We start from the raw sequence: 13,889 nt of genomic DNA on the forward strand, positions 1-13,889 counted from the left end.
TTTGACCCAAGTTGTGTTCATTTGCTGCAGTCTCTATTAACCTAGGTATTCTCAGTGATGTGTGCATACTTCAAAGCTATTGGGAATGCTGCATACTATCTGATCAACCTGTTATTTTTATGAAAAATTAGCTTGAACCTAAAAAAGTAAAACGTTCACAGTTTGATGAACAGTGAGGTTTATTTTGCAAACGTCAGGACTCATTAAAATAGAGTAATACCCGAGGACTACTAAACCACTACAACAATCATGTTTTATCTTACCCGGTGTTCAGAATTATCAAATGTGGAAATTTTGTAAGAGCTGCCATTTCCGGGGCTGCCTATCAAAATAAAATCTACAATTGCTCGATATCCACATTCATCATAACATTCAAGCTCATACGAATTAGGACTTCTTTTTCTAACCTCTTTACAATTTGTTATGATAAGAGCAGATAATCGTAGAAATTTTATAAATCAAAACTATTTTAGTCGTTGATAGTGGGAAATATTTTTAATAGAAACAAAAGCATGCTTTGCGCCAAATCTAAGAATAGCAACAACAAAAAGAACGCCATAACTGGAAATAATAATAATGATAATAATAAGTAGCTCATATTATTTTCTTTCTTTTTCATTTACTTTTAGTGCGTCAAAATAAAATAATTACATTTAGTTAAATTTCAAGGGACCAGCTTCCGTTCTGTCAGGCCTGTATATTGTTAGCTTTACCGCTCTCTCGGGGCTGAGGGGTGTGTTCAAAGATTTAAATCCCTCAGACATGCGTAGATGCTGAATGCTACTGGGTGCGCCATATTGCTGTTTTACTAGGGGAGTGGAGTTGGCGAAGCCGCTTGGAAAACCAAACCCGTTTCCGGACATGAAACCCTGAAAGGATAATAAGTGAATAAGCGCGGTAGGATTTATTAGTTTGCTTGACTGCAGTGTGTTTCATTTGTTACATTGCTTGCCATTTTAAGAAGAGAAGAGGGGTTCCCGTTAAACTCTGAGTCCAATGGATCCCAGGACCGCTTGGATCCAGCCGGAGCAGAAGGTACCTGCCAGTACCCTGTGGATGCACATTTGGGGAACCCCTCAGGAATTCGGAGCAGGCTCCGGTATCGACAGCCGCCTTCAACACCAACGTAACTTTGCAGCGCAGAGCGCAAACTCCACGGACTCACGCGGTGAGTATTGCAGAAATGTAGCACCGCCATCGATGGTAGTGTTGGGGAACCTGTCGAAGCGAGACGGCAGCGGGGAGAGGGGAAGTGTCCGGAGGAAGGGCTCGTTGTCGCCGTCCTCCTCCTCTCTGGACTCGGAGGCCGAGAGTTCCTCGCCCTCTGGCTCCTGCCTGCACATCGACAATTTGAGCGTTACAGAAGAGGCTAACCAGTTCTTGCACTACGGCAAGCAGGAGTTGAAGGAGAACAGTCTCCGACAGCAACACCCTCTAACCCCTTTTCACACTGTTCAGCAACACTGGCGCAGCATGCAACAATCTACCGACCACACCCCCCCTGGGATAAGAAATCAGCATGGGAACAAGCACCACTATCAGACACATTCATCCAGCCGCAGGAAGCACCTGAACAGGGCCAACACTTTCCACGGCATCAACCCCCCCCTGTGCTGCGACTCCAATGGACATCATCCAGACTCTAATTGTAGCCCGTGGAAAACCAGGCGCTACAGCCAGGGCATCAATGGGTAAGGAAAAGGAGGGAGGGGGGTATGGACAAACTTTTCTTTTATCCAAATGTAGTGTTTCACCATAGATGTGCATCTGGTTTACACTTGATTTCCGTCTTTTTAGTCTTCACGAAGAGATTATGGACTTCTTCAGCTTCATGTCACCAAAACCAGAAGAAGAGTCAATGAGAAGGGATGTAGTGAACAGAATAGAGGGGATTATCAAAGATTTGTGGCCCACAGTACAGGTGAGTGTCACCAGCATAGATGTTTACCTGTGCACACCTTTTGGACAGGTAACTCTGGTGTGGGGTGGGGGGTTGGGATGCTCAGTTTTACATACTTTTGTTTTTGTGATGTTGAGCCAACCCTCTCATAAGCCAACATACTTGGCTTATGAGTATCAGAGTACCTTCTTAAAGTTAATCAAGAGACAAGCTGATGTTAGATTCTTGTTAAATTCAGGAGTACTCCTCCCTGCTTCCAGAGTAACACTGAACACATGAGTCAGATATATTTGGAAAAATCTAACCTTTACTCCCAGTCTTTGTCTGGCATCCAAATGTTCGGACACATGTTAGAACAGAAGGGATATTTCAACCATAGGCACTTGTAAGCCTGAGGAAGTACAGCGATGACCCCAATCAAGCGTTTTTTACTGCCTTGGTCACAATAAAGGGCATCTTTTTGCCCTGCACTTAACTTTATGAGAATCCAATTTCTTTTTTCTTTGCTGTTGGTGTATTCAGTAATTTTATTTTATTTTTTTTATGGTTATAATTATGCAGCTTGTTTTTGTTTGTGATGCCCTGCATAAATCAGGCCTATGATTTTCATGGTTTCAGCAGTCATTACGTTTGGCACTTTACTGCATTTGTGTGTCCTGCTTTATGCAGAAGGCAGTCAGCAGCATAGTTTACACTATATGTCCAAACAGACTTGGCCAGATGTAATCATTCATTCATATTGCCTGCATTCCCAAAGTAACATTAGTAAATTATTTTCCGTTGTATACTGCCAACAGAGTGCACTCTGTAACAAATGGCTCTTTTTGGGGGGTGGGGGTGGGGGGTTCACATTATAAACATTTTGAACTAATCCTGGCCCACAGAAATCCCACTGGGCCTCACTGTGGATTGGATTCTTTTCCTTTCTTTTCTCTGAAGATCTGTGTTACTCCTCCTATCCCTGGTGGTGATTTTATTTTTTATTTTTTTCTTTTCTAGAAACCAGACATTTACAGAGGCAATAGTTTTACTGCACATCCTGACTTATACATAAAATTAGTGTATTTTGACCATACACTATATGTAGAAAATGGAGATCAGGAGTTGGCGCTAACACTAGAAAGCCTGGTCAACAAGCTGGATACATAAACTGTGTGGATGCAGCACAGAGATACAGATATCTGCGAATCAGTGCTATGTAAAAGACTCAGAAATATTAGAATTCTGCTCAAGTAAGACTGGAGTTAAACCTTCTTGGGTGTGCTGCCCCACATAGCAGTGCAGCTGGCTTTGCCTTTACTTTTTTATTGAGTTTTATTGTTTTTACTAAGTCCAGAATTGACCATATTTGCAAAAGGGTAGAGCACAAAGTTGTCACCTAATGCTAGCAGGCTTGGATGGCAAACTGTGTCCAGACTGTATTATTGCACACTCAGAGACACCTGCTAAGTAGTGAATATTTATTTATCCAAATGGCTTAAAACTAAAAAAAAGGTTGCAAGGTCAAATTTAGTTTGCAAATCTTTTTTTTTTTTTTTTTTTTTTCCCCCAAAATCATAAATAACAGCTCGCTAAAGGGGAACTCCTGCTACTTCTGTCAGCAGTCAAATCATCCGTAAACACTAGTGACATAGTTCCATTGGCAGCCATACATGCTGGTGCCATGATGTTGCTTCCACCATGCTTGTCAGCTGATGTGCTATGCTTCAGTTTGCCCTTCTGCATACTTTTCTCTTTCAATCTTTCTATACAAGTTATGAATTCATTTTTCCTGAAGTGAGCAGCCTTTTTTTTTCTCTTTAGATATTGTCTGGTCAATTCTAATTTTGCCATGGTGTTGAGTGTATGATTTGAGCCTTGTTCCATACACTCTGTATTCATGAAGGTCTCTCTTGATTGTTGACCTTGTCAGTGATAGACCTGCCTCCTCGAGAGTGCTCTTCACTCAGATGTTGTGAAGTTGTTTTTTATCTTAACGATCAAACTCTGTCATCCCCAGCCTGCGCTGGTCTTTCAGATTGTGTGTTCCTCTTTTTGAAGGACGTGCTTGACTGTTGATTCGGCCTCTTCTAAACTTTTTGCCATCTCTCTGATAGGTTGATTTTGGTTTGTCAGTTTAATGACGTCCACCTTCAGTGACCAGCTACCAATTAAGTTCAGCACTTGAAATACATAAACTAAAAAAAAAATTACTTTATTTGTAATAACCCACTGTGGTGGCGTATAAAGGGGAAAAACAGCCGATTGTGCAAACATGTATGGCCTTAATTGTAACTACACTGAAGTCTTTATTTTATCTTTTTTTTTTTTTTTTAAGGTTCCACATTGTCAGCTCAAAGTCAAGGTCAAGCTAGCAAATACCTCAGATATGCTTATGGCTCTTGAAACCAAACCTATGTTGTCCTCTGCAGGTGGAGATATTTGGCAGCTTCAGCACTGGACTTTATCTTCCAACAAGGTAACATTTGTTGCTTTAGCGTTGACGTACACTCTCACTTTACACAGGCTACTTGTAAAATGTAAAATGCACTGCTTTTTAGGAAGTGGGAGCACCATTTTTGTCAGTATTAAAATGCCACACCGCATTCAGTCTTCATTCTGCTAGAATTTACACTGAATGGTAAATGGCCTGTATTTATATAGCGCTTTACTAGTCCCTAAGGACCCCAAAGCGCTTTACATATCCAGTCATTCACCCATTCACACACACATTCACACACTGGTGATGGCAAGCTACGTTGTAGCCACAGCCACCCTGGGGCGCACTGACAGAGGCGAGGCTGCCGGACACTGGCGCCACCGGGCCCTCTGACCACCACCAGTAGGCAACGGGTGAAGTGTCTTGCCCAAGGACACAACGACCGACACTGTCCAAGTCGGGGCTCGAACCGGCAACCTTCCGATTACAAGGCGAACTCCCAACTCTTGAGCCACGATCGCCCTAACTAGAACTAGAAGCTGTTTTTTATGTATGCAGTGTGTTTCTCAAGGTCTTGTCCTGAGAGTTGAGTTACAGAAATGAAGACTGTTGAGGGGGAGTGACATTTCAGCAAATATGCAGGAGTTTAAAATATTCAGCAGCCTTATTTGGAAACATTGTATCGCATTAGCAAATGAAGTGATTTTTGGAGTGGGTACATACAGCATCTGTTTTGTGCAATGGTTGTTTTCATTGGATTCACATAATACTTGCTCAGCAATGAAAATTAAACTGCCTGAACAATTAAATATTGGTTATGAAATAAAACTGTCTCTCTAACATGTGTACACAAACCAACAGGCAGAGATCACTGCTGCTTTCTTTATTATTTGTACATATGTGCATATGTATGTTATGTAGTCAAAAGCCTTTTTGTTGAGCAGATAAGATTGAAGTGTTATGACTGGAACATGGCTACAGTAACTTCTCTTGTCTTGTTGTAGCTATTATTTTTTTTTTTACATTTGGTGTGTGTGTCTGAGAGACGTGTAAAGAAACTGTTTGAAATTGTGTTGCTTTCATTCTGCTGCGTCCTTAGTGACATTGACCTGGTGGTGTTCGGAAAGTGGGACCATCCCCCGCTGCAAGAACTGGAGCAAGCCTTGAAAAAACACAATGTGTCCGGCTCACATCCCATCAAACTCCTTGACAAAGCTACAGTAAGTCGAGAGAGAATCCGTGCTTTTTAATTTTGGCATTGCCAAATTGTGAACTAATTCCTGACATTTCCTTAGGTGCCAATCATCAAGCTTACAGACTGTGAAACACGGGTCAAAGTGGACATCAGCTTTAATGTAGAGACTGCAGTCAAAGCAGCACAGTTCATCAAAAGCTACCTTAAAGTAAGCCTTTAACAATTGACTTTTTTCCCTTTTTAAAAAAAATGAGTTTGTGTAAATGATCGTTTTGTTTTTCTGCAAATTATTTTTCTTTTTTTTCTTTTTTTTTTCTTGTAGAAGTACCCTGTTCTGCCACCCTTAATCTTCGTTTTGAAGCAGTTCCTGTTGCAGAGAGAATTAAATGAAGTCTTCACTGGAGGCATTAGCTCATACAGTCTTATACTAATGGCCATCAGCTTCCTGCAGGTACACATTGATGCTCATCAGCAAAGTGATTAGTTCCAGAGTTGGTAACAACTACACTCTGGTTTATTTAAAATTAAAACATTTTGTAAAAGTTGCCCAAAAAGTTGTTAAAATGTAAAGTGTTACACAGCAAAGGTAATAAGTTCTTTATGTCCTGCTAATCAGCTACACCCTCGGATAGACACGAGCCGTCCCAACATTAACCTGGGCATCCTGCTGATTGAATTTTTTGCACTGTACGGCCGTGATTTCGACTACATTAAGACTGCCATCAGAGTGAAAAATGGAGGAGCCTCCCTGTGCAAGGAGGAAATGCTCAAAGAAATGGGGAATGGAAACAGACCATCAATGCTCTGCATAGAAGATCCAGTCCAACCAGGTCAGACTAAAAAAAAAAAAAAAAAAAAAATGTTCAAATGTGTATAGAATTTGTACAAGACATTACTGCAAAAGCAAAAAAACACAGGTATTTATTGGCTGCTGGAAGGGCAATCCAAAGTGAAGGGAAATAAAAACGTTAAAGAGCTGCAGTATAATCACCTGTGGGTTCAGTAACAATAAAAGTTGTGCAGAGGAGGCAAATGATTGCTGTACATACCAAAACATTTGATATATGAACGCCAAAATGTGTCATGCTGTTAGAGTCCGTCTTGTAATGCTCAACTAATCGAGTGTATGTGTGTGTCTGTGATCTTCACAGGCAACGACGTGGGCAGAAGTTCATATGGAGTTCTGCAAGTCAAGCAGGTCTTTGACTTTGCCTACATGGTACTGAGCCATAGTGTTTCTCCACTTTCACGTGCATACCCTAACAAAGACTGTGACAGGTTCGTGCAAACCCACCCCCTCCTAATCATAAGGAAAGTGTAACCTTTCCTTATGATTTTAATCTTTACAGTGTTTCTCTATGTTGCAGTACTCTGGGAAGACTCATCAAAGTCAGCCAGGAGGTCCTGAAATACAGGGACTGGACAATCCAGAAGTGGGGTGCCAAGCAGTATGCCAAGCTGGGAAACCACAGAATGTTGTCTTCAACTTCTGGTTAGTGCCTGCTTCGCGTAACATGAACTGGAGTTTAGTTTCAATAACTGATGTTGCTGAAAAGAGGAAAATGTGGCAAATATACCCAATGCAGTCTAACCGTAATCTGTTTGGTCCTAGATGTTGAGGCTTGTGAACAGGATCTGGCCAGGCTGATGCTGGGTGGGGATCAAAGAGATGCATCCTCCCCGCTCAGTGCCGACTCCCCGTCACCATCTCCAGTTTTCGTTAACAGCCCCCATCACCGTTTGTCCTCGTCCTCTGCTTGCTCACTCTCCTCTTCTTCCTCTTCGGGAAGTGACATAGTAAGGGCAAATATTATTTTCTTCATTTTACCAAATTATTTGACAACCAATTCAAAATGTGTAACGATAAAGCACATAGACAAAGCAGCTATAATGTTCCATCACAACTTGATCATAGTCCAAATGTTAAAGGTTTTTTGTCTTGTCAGTGTGGCTTTCTTAACTTGTATATGGACATTCCTAGGAATCTGAATCCCCTCACGGCACCAATGCTACTATCCAATTCCATCCCTTTACCTTCCAGTCAATGTTTCAGATGGCTACTAACCTGAGGACTGCGCATCCAGCAGGCTTTATTCACACAATGCATCAGGTCGGTCTGTTTCTTCATACTGACATTTATATTTCAAAAGGCAAAATCCAATTTTTTTTAATTTATTTTTTTAATGCCCTTTTTATGCTTTAAAATAATCCCAAATTCAATCTTTTTCTTTTTCCCCACAATTTTTCAGATCCAGATGTCCCTCCCAGAAAACATAGCCATCCCCCCTCTCTCCGATTGCCGCTTCTACCACGAGACCCCTCCTTCCATCAGCGTTGTGCACCGTCAGTCGCCACAAGCCGCACCACAAACCCCTCAAATCTCACCATACACAAACTCTACCAGCCCTCTCCTAAGTCCCCACCACCACCAACAACTTCACCACCCTCAGGTAGGAGGACTGCAGAGCCGCTCTTATGCCATGGGATCCAATTCCCACGGTTCACTGGAGCATCCCAAACTTGGCTTCAAGCACAATCAAGGCAGTAACCTCCAAGGCCAAAGTCACGGTAACTTCAGTCCTCAGCGCAGATTTGTTCCCCAAGTTCATAACGCTACATCGGGTTTCAGGAACCAGCAGCAGTACGGCCGTAACGCCTGTCGACGCAAAAAGAAGGACAATCTTCCTGCCTTCAACCAAATCAGATGAAAGAATACACCTACAGTATTTGTCCCAACTGATTTCTGAAAGCCTCTCTACAACCATCAAAGTGATCATGTGATGATACTTTTCGTTTTTTTGAAATCTTGATATGGGAGGCTGTCAAAAATGCACCTTATTGTGCTAGCATTCCCAAGTCAGTTCACTATGCCGCACACTTCTTGTCAGAAAACTGAATTTAAATCCATGACTGAACTCATTTTGTTACATCTGTCTGAAGTCAGAAGCCCCTCTCTCAATGTGACGCACACCAGCATAGACTTGATTGAGGATTTTCCAGACTTCACCTTCTCATCAATGTTACTTCCTAGTTTATTGAGCAGCTCAAGTCAAGTAGAGTTTCCATGGAACTCGGACCTTTTTGAACATCGTGTGCCATTTTACTGAACTGGTTCATCGAGCCTGGCATCTCTTGAACTTTTGACTCTTTTCGGGGCCCATCTCATCAGGTTCGGGGCTCATTTGATCTTGTGAATGAAACACCCTATTAGCTGAACTCTTCATGAAGAGCCCCTACAGCTAGGGCTATTACTACAACTTGTACTCTGGATCGAAGCACTACCTTTCTACCTATGCAGCTCAACGCTGACGGTGTTTTTGGTGTGACGGCACAAAAACGGACCTTATCTCAAGTGCTCAAACTGTGATGACTTGTTTGAATGTACGAAGTGTTTTGTGTGTGTGTGTTGGTCATCATCCGTTGTCTGCTTCCTTAATTTTTTTTTTTTAATTTTTTTTTTTTTTAAATTGGGTGGTTGTTGTGTTTTACAAACTTTTTTTAATTTATTTTTTCCCCTCACTGTCTCCTCCCCCCCACACACATTAGCACGCCTGTGTTCTGTACTGTAAACATTGCCACCTTATTTTATGTCTGTTGCATTTCTGTGCAATATTGACCAGTTTTTAATTTATTACACTTTTTTTTTTTTTTTTTTTTTTTTTTAAATAAGGGGGTTCTCTCCACTATAAGGTTGCTTTTTATTTTAGTCTACATTGATCTGTGCAATAGAAGGATTTGAGGGCCTAGGACTGTCTGCTTGTCTGTTTACAGCTTTCCAACACAAGAGGGAGCTAGGGTGTAATGTGAGAAATGTGCCAAAAATCCCATGATGCCAACACTTAACTAATGTGTCATTTACCATTGATTTATGATCACTTGAAATTTTCCCAACTGTCCAAATATAGCTCTCTCTCCCTCTCCCACCACTGGTTCTCATTTTAGACATATCACTTAATTTGGGGGTTTGTTTTTGCTTTTTTCATTAGTATTTCCTCTTGGTAGGCTGTGTTGGGGAAATGCACCTTTTTAGCAGTGTTATATCTTGTTAGTTCAAAAAAAGTTGGTGCTATTTATTACCAGCAAAGTGCTTGTTTTCTTGCCTTATATCCTTTTTGATTCTGTTAAAGCAACAATGTAACTGCCTTTCTAAATGACCAAATCTGCCCTTTCTCCATTACATAGCTGGAGCCTTTTGTGTTTTGTCAGTGGCAACAAAGCTGTTGGACTTTTATTTTTGCCATACAGCTTGTAGATGTAAGCTCTGAGAGCAGACTCCGATCGCAGTCAGTGATTGTTAGCATGAGCAGCATGTCTGTGAGGGTTTTTTTTTTTTTTTTTTTTTTTTTTTCTAAGTTGATAAGAATAGTTGATTTGTGCAAGAGGGCCTCATATTTTTTCCAGAGTTTTTCCTCTGCCATCTTTAAAGTCCGTATTTCAAAGACAGAGTTTCACAGCTAAAGTTTACACAGCAACTTGAGCTTGGCAAACCAGAGATTTATTGTTACAAGACTTTTGGCTGAGGCAAGAGTAAAACTCACTTAGTCTCGTGTTTCGAAAGTCGGATCATTGTAACGCGCCGTGTACCAAACTGATGGACACATGATGCTGTCAGCTTTTTTTTTTTTTTTTTTTTTTTTTTTTTTTTTTCCCCCAGTGCAGCTTTTTAGCAATATGTTTAAACGATAATCTAGGTTGTTACATGAACCAAATCTCCCCCCAGCTCATTCCTTCCTGTACATTTAATGGCTGGTTGTATTGTGTAAACAACTGACTTTTTTTTTTTTTAATACAATTTTTCTATTTTTTTAATAAACATTTTAAAATTCCAAAAGTCCTTTGTGTGTGAGAGAGAGAATTTGTGGACTATACTCAAAAAGTGACTGTGTCCAAGGAAACGCACTAATTAAATTTTTCTCTCAACTGCTTTGATGCAGTTTTCCCAGCAGAAGTTATTCTCACTACTCTTCATGCAGTTCTTAAAAAAAAAAAAAAAAAAAAAAAAAAAAAAAAAGTTGAGGCATTTATATTAACACAGTCACCTGTACAAAAGATACTACAACAATCAAAACCTTTTTCAGTTGTTTCAACATCATGTAAGTATATTGTAATCCCACAAAGTCTCTCATGGGGGCACTGCTGGATCATTTGCTTGGTGTAGCTGCTCCAGAGCCATTAGCTTTCAGATTGTCAGCAGGGAAACGGGAAGAAAGGGCTTCAATGAAGTGGTTCATCTAAAGGTTTAATCACTAGAGGGTTAGTGGCTGAAACTGTCATTTTATTTCAATTAAAGCAATGGAAAAGGGGGCAACGAGGATGCCCCCTTTAGTCTTTCATTTAAAATAGCTGACTAAGACACTAGGAAATTAGACTTTAAATCTACGGCTTGTAATGATTACTTTGGCACAGCTACAGTTCATAATATTGTTAAAAGTTGGTTCTTTGTTCCTGATAGATCTATTTACTAGATTAGATCATAGGGCTCATGGGATCTGGCCTATGCACTGATGAGAAATTCAGCTGCCTTTGCACACAGTGGTTGTTCACACATTTTGTGCTGCTACATGGTTTGCCTAAAAGCATGTCCGCCCTTGGGGGAAACAGAAGGAGCCTCCAGTTAGCATTCACCTGCTGAGATCTGCATGCAGTAAAGGGGGCACTTGTCTTTATGTAATGCTCGCAAAGAGTGAATATCTTTCTCTAGATAAGAGCGCGTTTCAAAAAAATAAATAAATTTATACTACGTTAAAAATGAGAACTTTGCTGTGTTCAACATATCAAGAAAATAGCTTTCCAGAGGGAATAAACAAGCCTTTTTCACGTATAAATCAGTACAATATCATTGTGTGCTAACCAGTCAAACTGAAATGGCTAAAGAAGGTTCTTTAAAAGAGCTTCCTTTCAACCTCTACTGGAATTAAATATAGCTTATGCCTCCAGGCTGTCTGAAAGCACCATGACTGTAGTTTAAAATTTGGTGTCGATACATAGTATCAGGGTATAAGGGACATTTTGGTCCAGAGAACAATTATTACAATATTATTTTTGCTTGTAATGGTTGTTGGTCTGACTCATAAAATAACACCCAGGTAAAGTGCCATATCACAATTTTAGAAGATTCTGGACATATAGAGTCCAAGACAAAGTCTCTTATCTATATGCCAAGTGGACATGTCATTATATATGGAGACATAAATCCATCAGATTTTTGCCATACACATTTTCAAATGATATAGCTGTTATCTCCTCAATGCCACCCAATAGTGCTCAGGCCAGTTTTTTGTTGTTTTCTTTTTTTTAAGAAGTGTTAGAAGTGACATTGACAAGTCTTTTTTTCTATTTTTCTGCCAATTATTCTTCCTTTGTGTCTTTCTGAAATACAGAGAAAATGTGATCAAAGGCTCAGCCTTAACTACTGACAGGTTCTTTTTGTCATGCTTTCAAGATGTATGGAAGAGACTTTTCTACCATTATGCTATTTACAGCATGGAGCCATGTAGACACAGATGATGCGAGCACAGAGTGTGCACAACAGAGACGAAAATGACAGTGATGGTGTTGTTTTAGTGCAATGGAAAGGGAAGTCAAGAAATAAGAAAAAGTCTCGCGGACTTTTTACTTTTGCACCTGTAAATGGATCTCTAAGTGAAAGATGATGTCCATCTGAAGTTCTGTACTTCTGTAAAATCGTAAATGTACTGACATCGGTCCCACTTCACTTTTCACTTTCTATTATGCCTTTCTTAGTTCAGCCTCTTAGCGGAAAAAAAAACCTTTAAACATGGTGGTCGTCGAATTCTACACACTATTCATACTCTTATTTTTATGTATTTATATATTTATTGTAAATTTATTTGTTTTAGAATAATTTATTATAACAATAATAATGGTCTAAATGTCGACCATCAAAGCCCCCTGAATATGCCACTGATAGCTAAAACCAAACATTCAGATTGAGTTTCCACACTATAGCTATATAAAATGTGTCTAAAATCAGATCCCATTAATTGTGGCCTATGTGCACCCACCATGTTCATTCATTTTTCGTTTACGTAGCACCTGTTAAATAGCTTATCTCCCTTGTGTGTTTCCAAAGTCAAAGTATAATACTCTTAGCTAACAAGCATAGCCTCTTGGCCTAGATATCTCCACTTACCTTGATTTCATGCTCATTCGTGGTTCAGTCCAATGTGCTCACTTGAGATATCTTTTCTTCTTTGGCTCAAAGAGGCCTGATGGATTCTGTATTCTGCCTGATAAAATGGCTCCATTCAGCCTCTCTCTAGTCTAAAGCTCACTAATGACCCATACACACCAGTATTCATTTGCTTCCCACAAAACCTATTTTTCTGTGAATAATGGAGCTTTTTTTTTGGCAGTTTTAAGAAACATACTTCTCTAAAGACCCTGACAGTGGAATGGAACAGACCCTAGTTACATCTATATCTTCCAGATCATTAGTTCCATTTTTTGGAGATTTCTTTAGAAGGCAGTGTTAATTTTTCATATTCCACAGGCGGCTGTCAACAAACATTGCATAACAAAACTGAGGTACAAATCTCATCAACCAGCACAGTTGCTGACGGATGTTGGTCAGAAATTTTCTAAAGGTGTAGAAACTCAAAAGGTTTCATTTATCTAAATCAAACCATACATTCAGTTCAGATTTGATTTCATTTCAAAACATTTATGGTTACACACCCAGACTTTCAATAATAAAAGACTAACTTAGCATAATGCAAAGTAAATTTGTCACAGATAAAAATGGCTAGCACCTTATTTGATAAATGCTCCATATTCTTCTCCAGCTAGTCGCTTACTTTGCCTGTTTGTTGCTTGTTCTTGGCAAAGTTTCCACAGTGGGTTTTTTATCAGAGTACAGGAGAGCTGTGAGACTGAATCAAAATGTCTAATTGTAAAACTGAAACAATGAGCTGAATGCCATTATAATCTTCAACAGAGCCAACAGCAACTGCAGAATATAGATAAGTTGATGTCAGTCTATCATTTCTAGCCTTTCCACATTATCATGCCAATTCCATCTGCTGTTAAATATTTGACTAATCCAAATTACTTTGGATGTAGATTATGAATAGCAAATAGCAAATAACAAATAAAATTACGGTGCATAACATAAATAAAATGAGACCTACAAATCATAAAAATATACGATGTAGGTTCTTTGAAAGTTAACACCAAGAATAAACTTAGAGAGCAAATGCATGTTTCCATGATTAAATGATGACTGCATTATTTTTATATTCAGCATGCTCGGTTTTGAGGTTGTATTTATACAGAAAAACACATTTACAAACCGGGTGCCTTCCATCACTTTATCTTTTCTCTATAGCTTGCACCCTGCTGAAGAGTTATTTAGA

At 39.7% G+C, this 13,889-nt stretch overlaps 1 protein-coding gene across 1 annotated transcript; it reads left to right on the plus strand.

The window, feature by feature from the left end:
* The first annotated feature begins 808 nt into the window (after window positions 1-808).
* LOC134636674 (terminal nucleotidyltransferase 4A-like) lies at window positions 809-9,111 on the plus strand. The gene is made up of 12 exons (XM_063486769.1): window positions 809-1,691; window positions 1,798-1,921; window positions 4,312-4,358; window positions 5,419-5,539; window positions 5,615-5,722; window positions 5,837-5,965; window positions 6,131-6,344; window positions 6,666-6,792; window positions 6,882-7,006; window positions 7,127-7,311; window positions 7,496-7,624; window positions 7,764-9,111. Exons 1-12 carry the CDS (start codon window positions 997-999, stop codon window positions 8,220-8,222), a joined length of 2,463 nt encoding a protein of 820 aa, XP_063342839.1. The 5' UTR covers window positions 809-996; the 3' UTR covers window positions 8,223-9,111.
* Window positions 9,112-13,889: the final 4,778 nt, after the last annotated feature.

Source organism: Pelmatolapia mariae, linkage group LG10_11 (genome assembly GCF_036321145.2).
Source record: "Pelmatolapia mariae isolate MD_Pm_ZW linkage group LG10_11, Pm_UMD_F_2, whole genome shotgun sequence".
NCBI classification, from domain to species: Eukaryota; Metazoa; Chordata; class Actinopteri; order Cichliformes; family Cichlidae; genus Pelmatolapia; species Pelmatolapia mariae.

Excerpts from the sequence above, each read along its gene's own strand:
- LOC134636674 (XM_063486769.1), top strand. The coding sequence starts at position 997 with ATGGATCCCAGGACCGCTTGGATCCAGCCGGAGCAGAAGGTACCTGCC. Across the intron at positions 6,345-6,665 it reads AGAAGATCCAGTCCAACCAG|GCAACGACGTGGGCAGAAGT; the intron begins GTCAGACTAAAA and ends TGATCTTCACAG. Across the intron at positions 7,625-7,763 it reads TTATTCACACAATGCATCAG|ATCCAGATGTCCCTCCCAGA; the intron begins GTCGGTCTGTTT and ends ACAATTTTTCAG.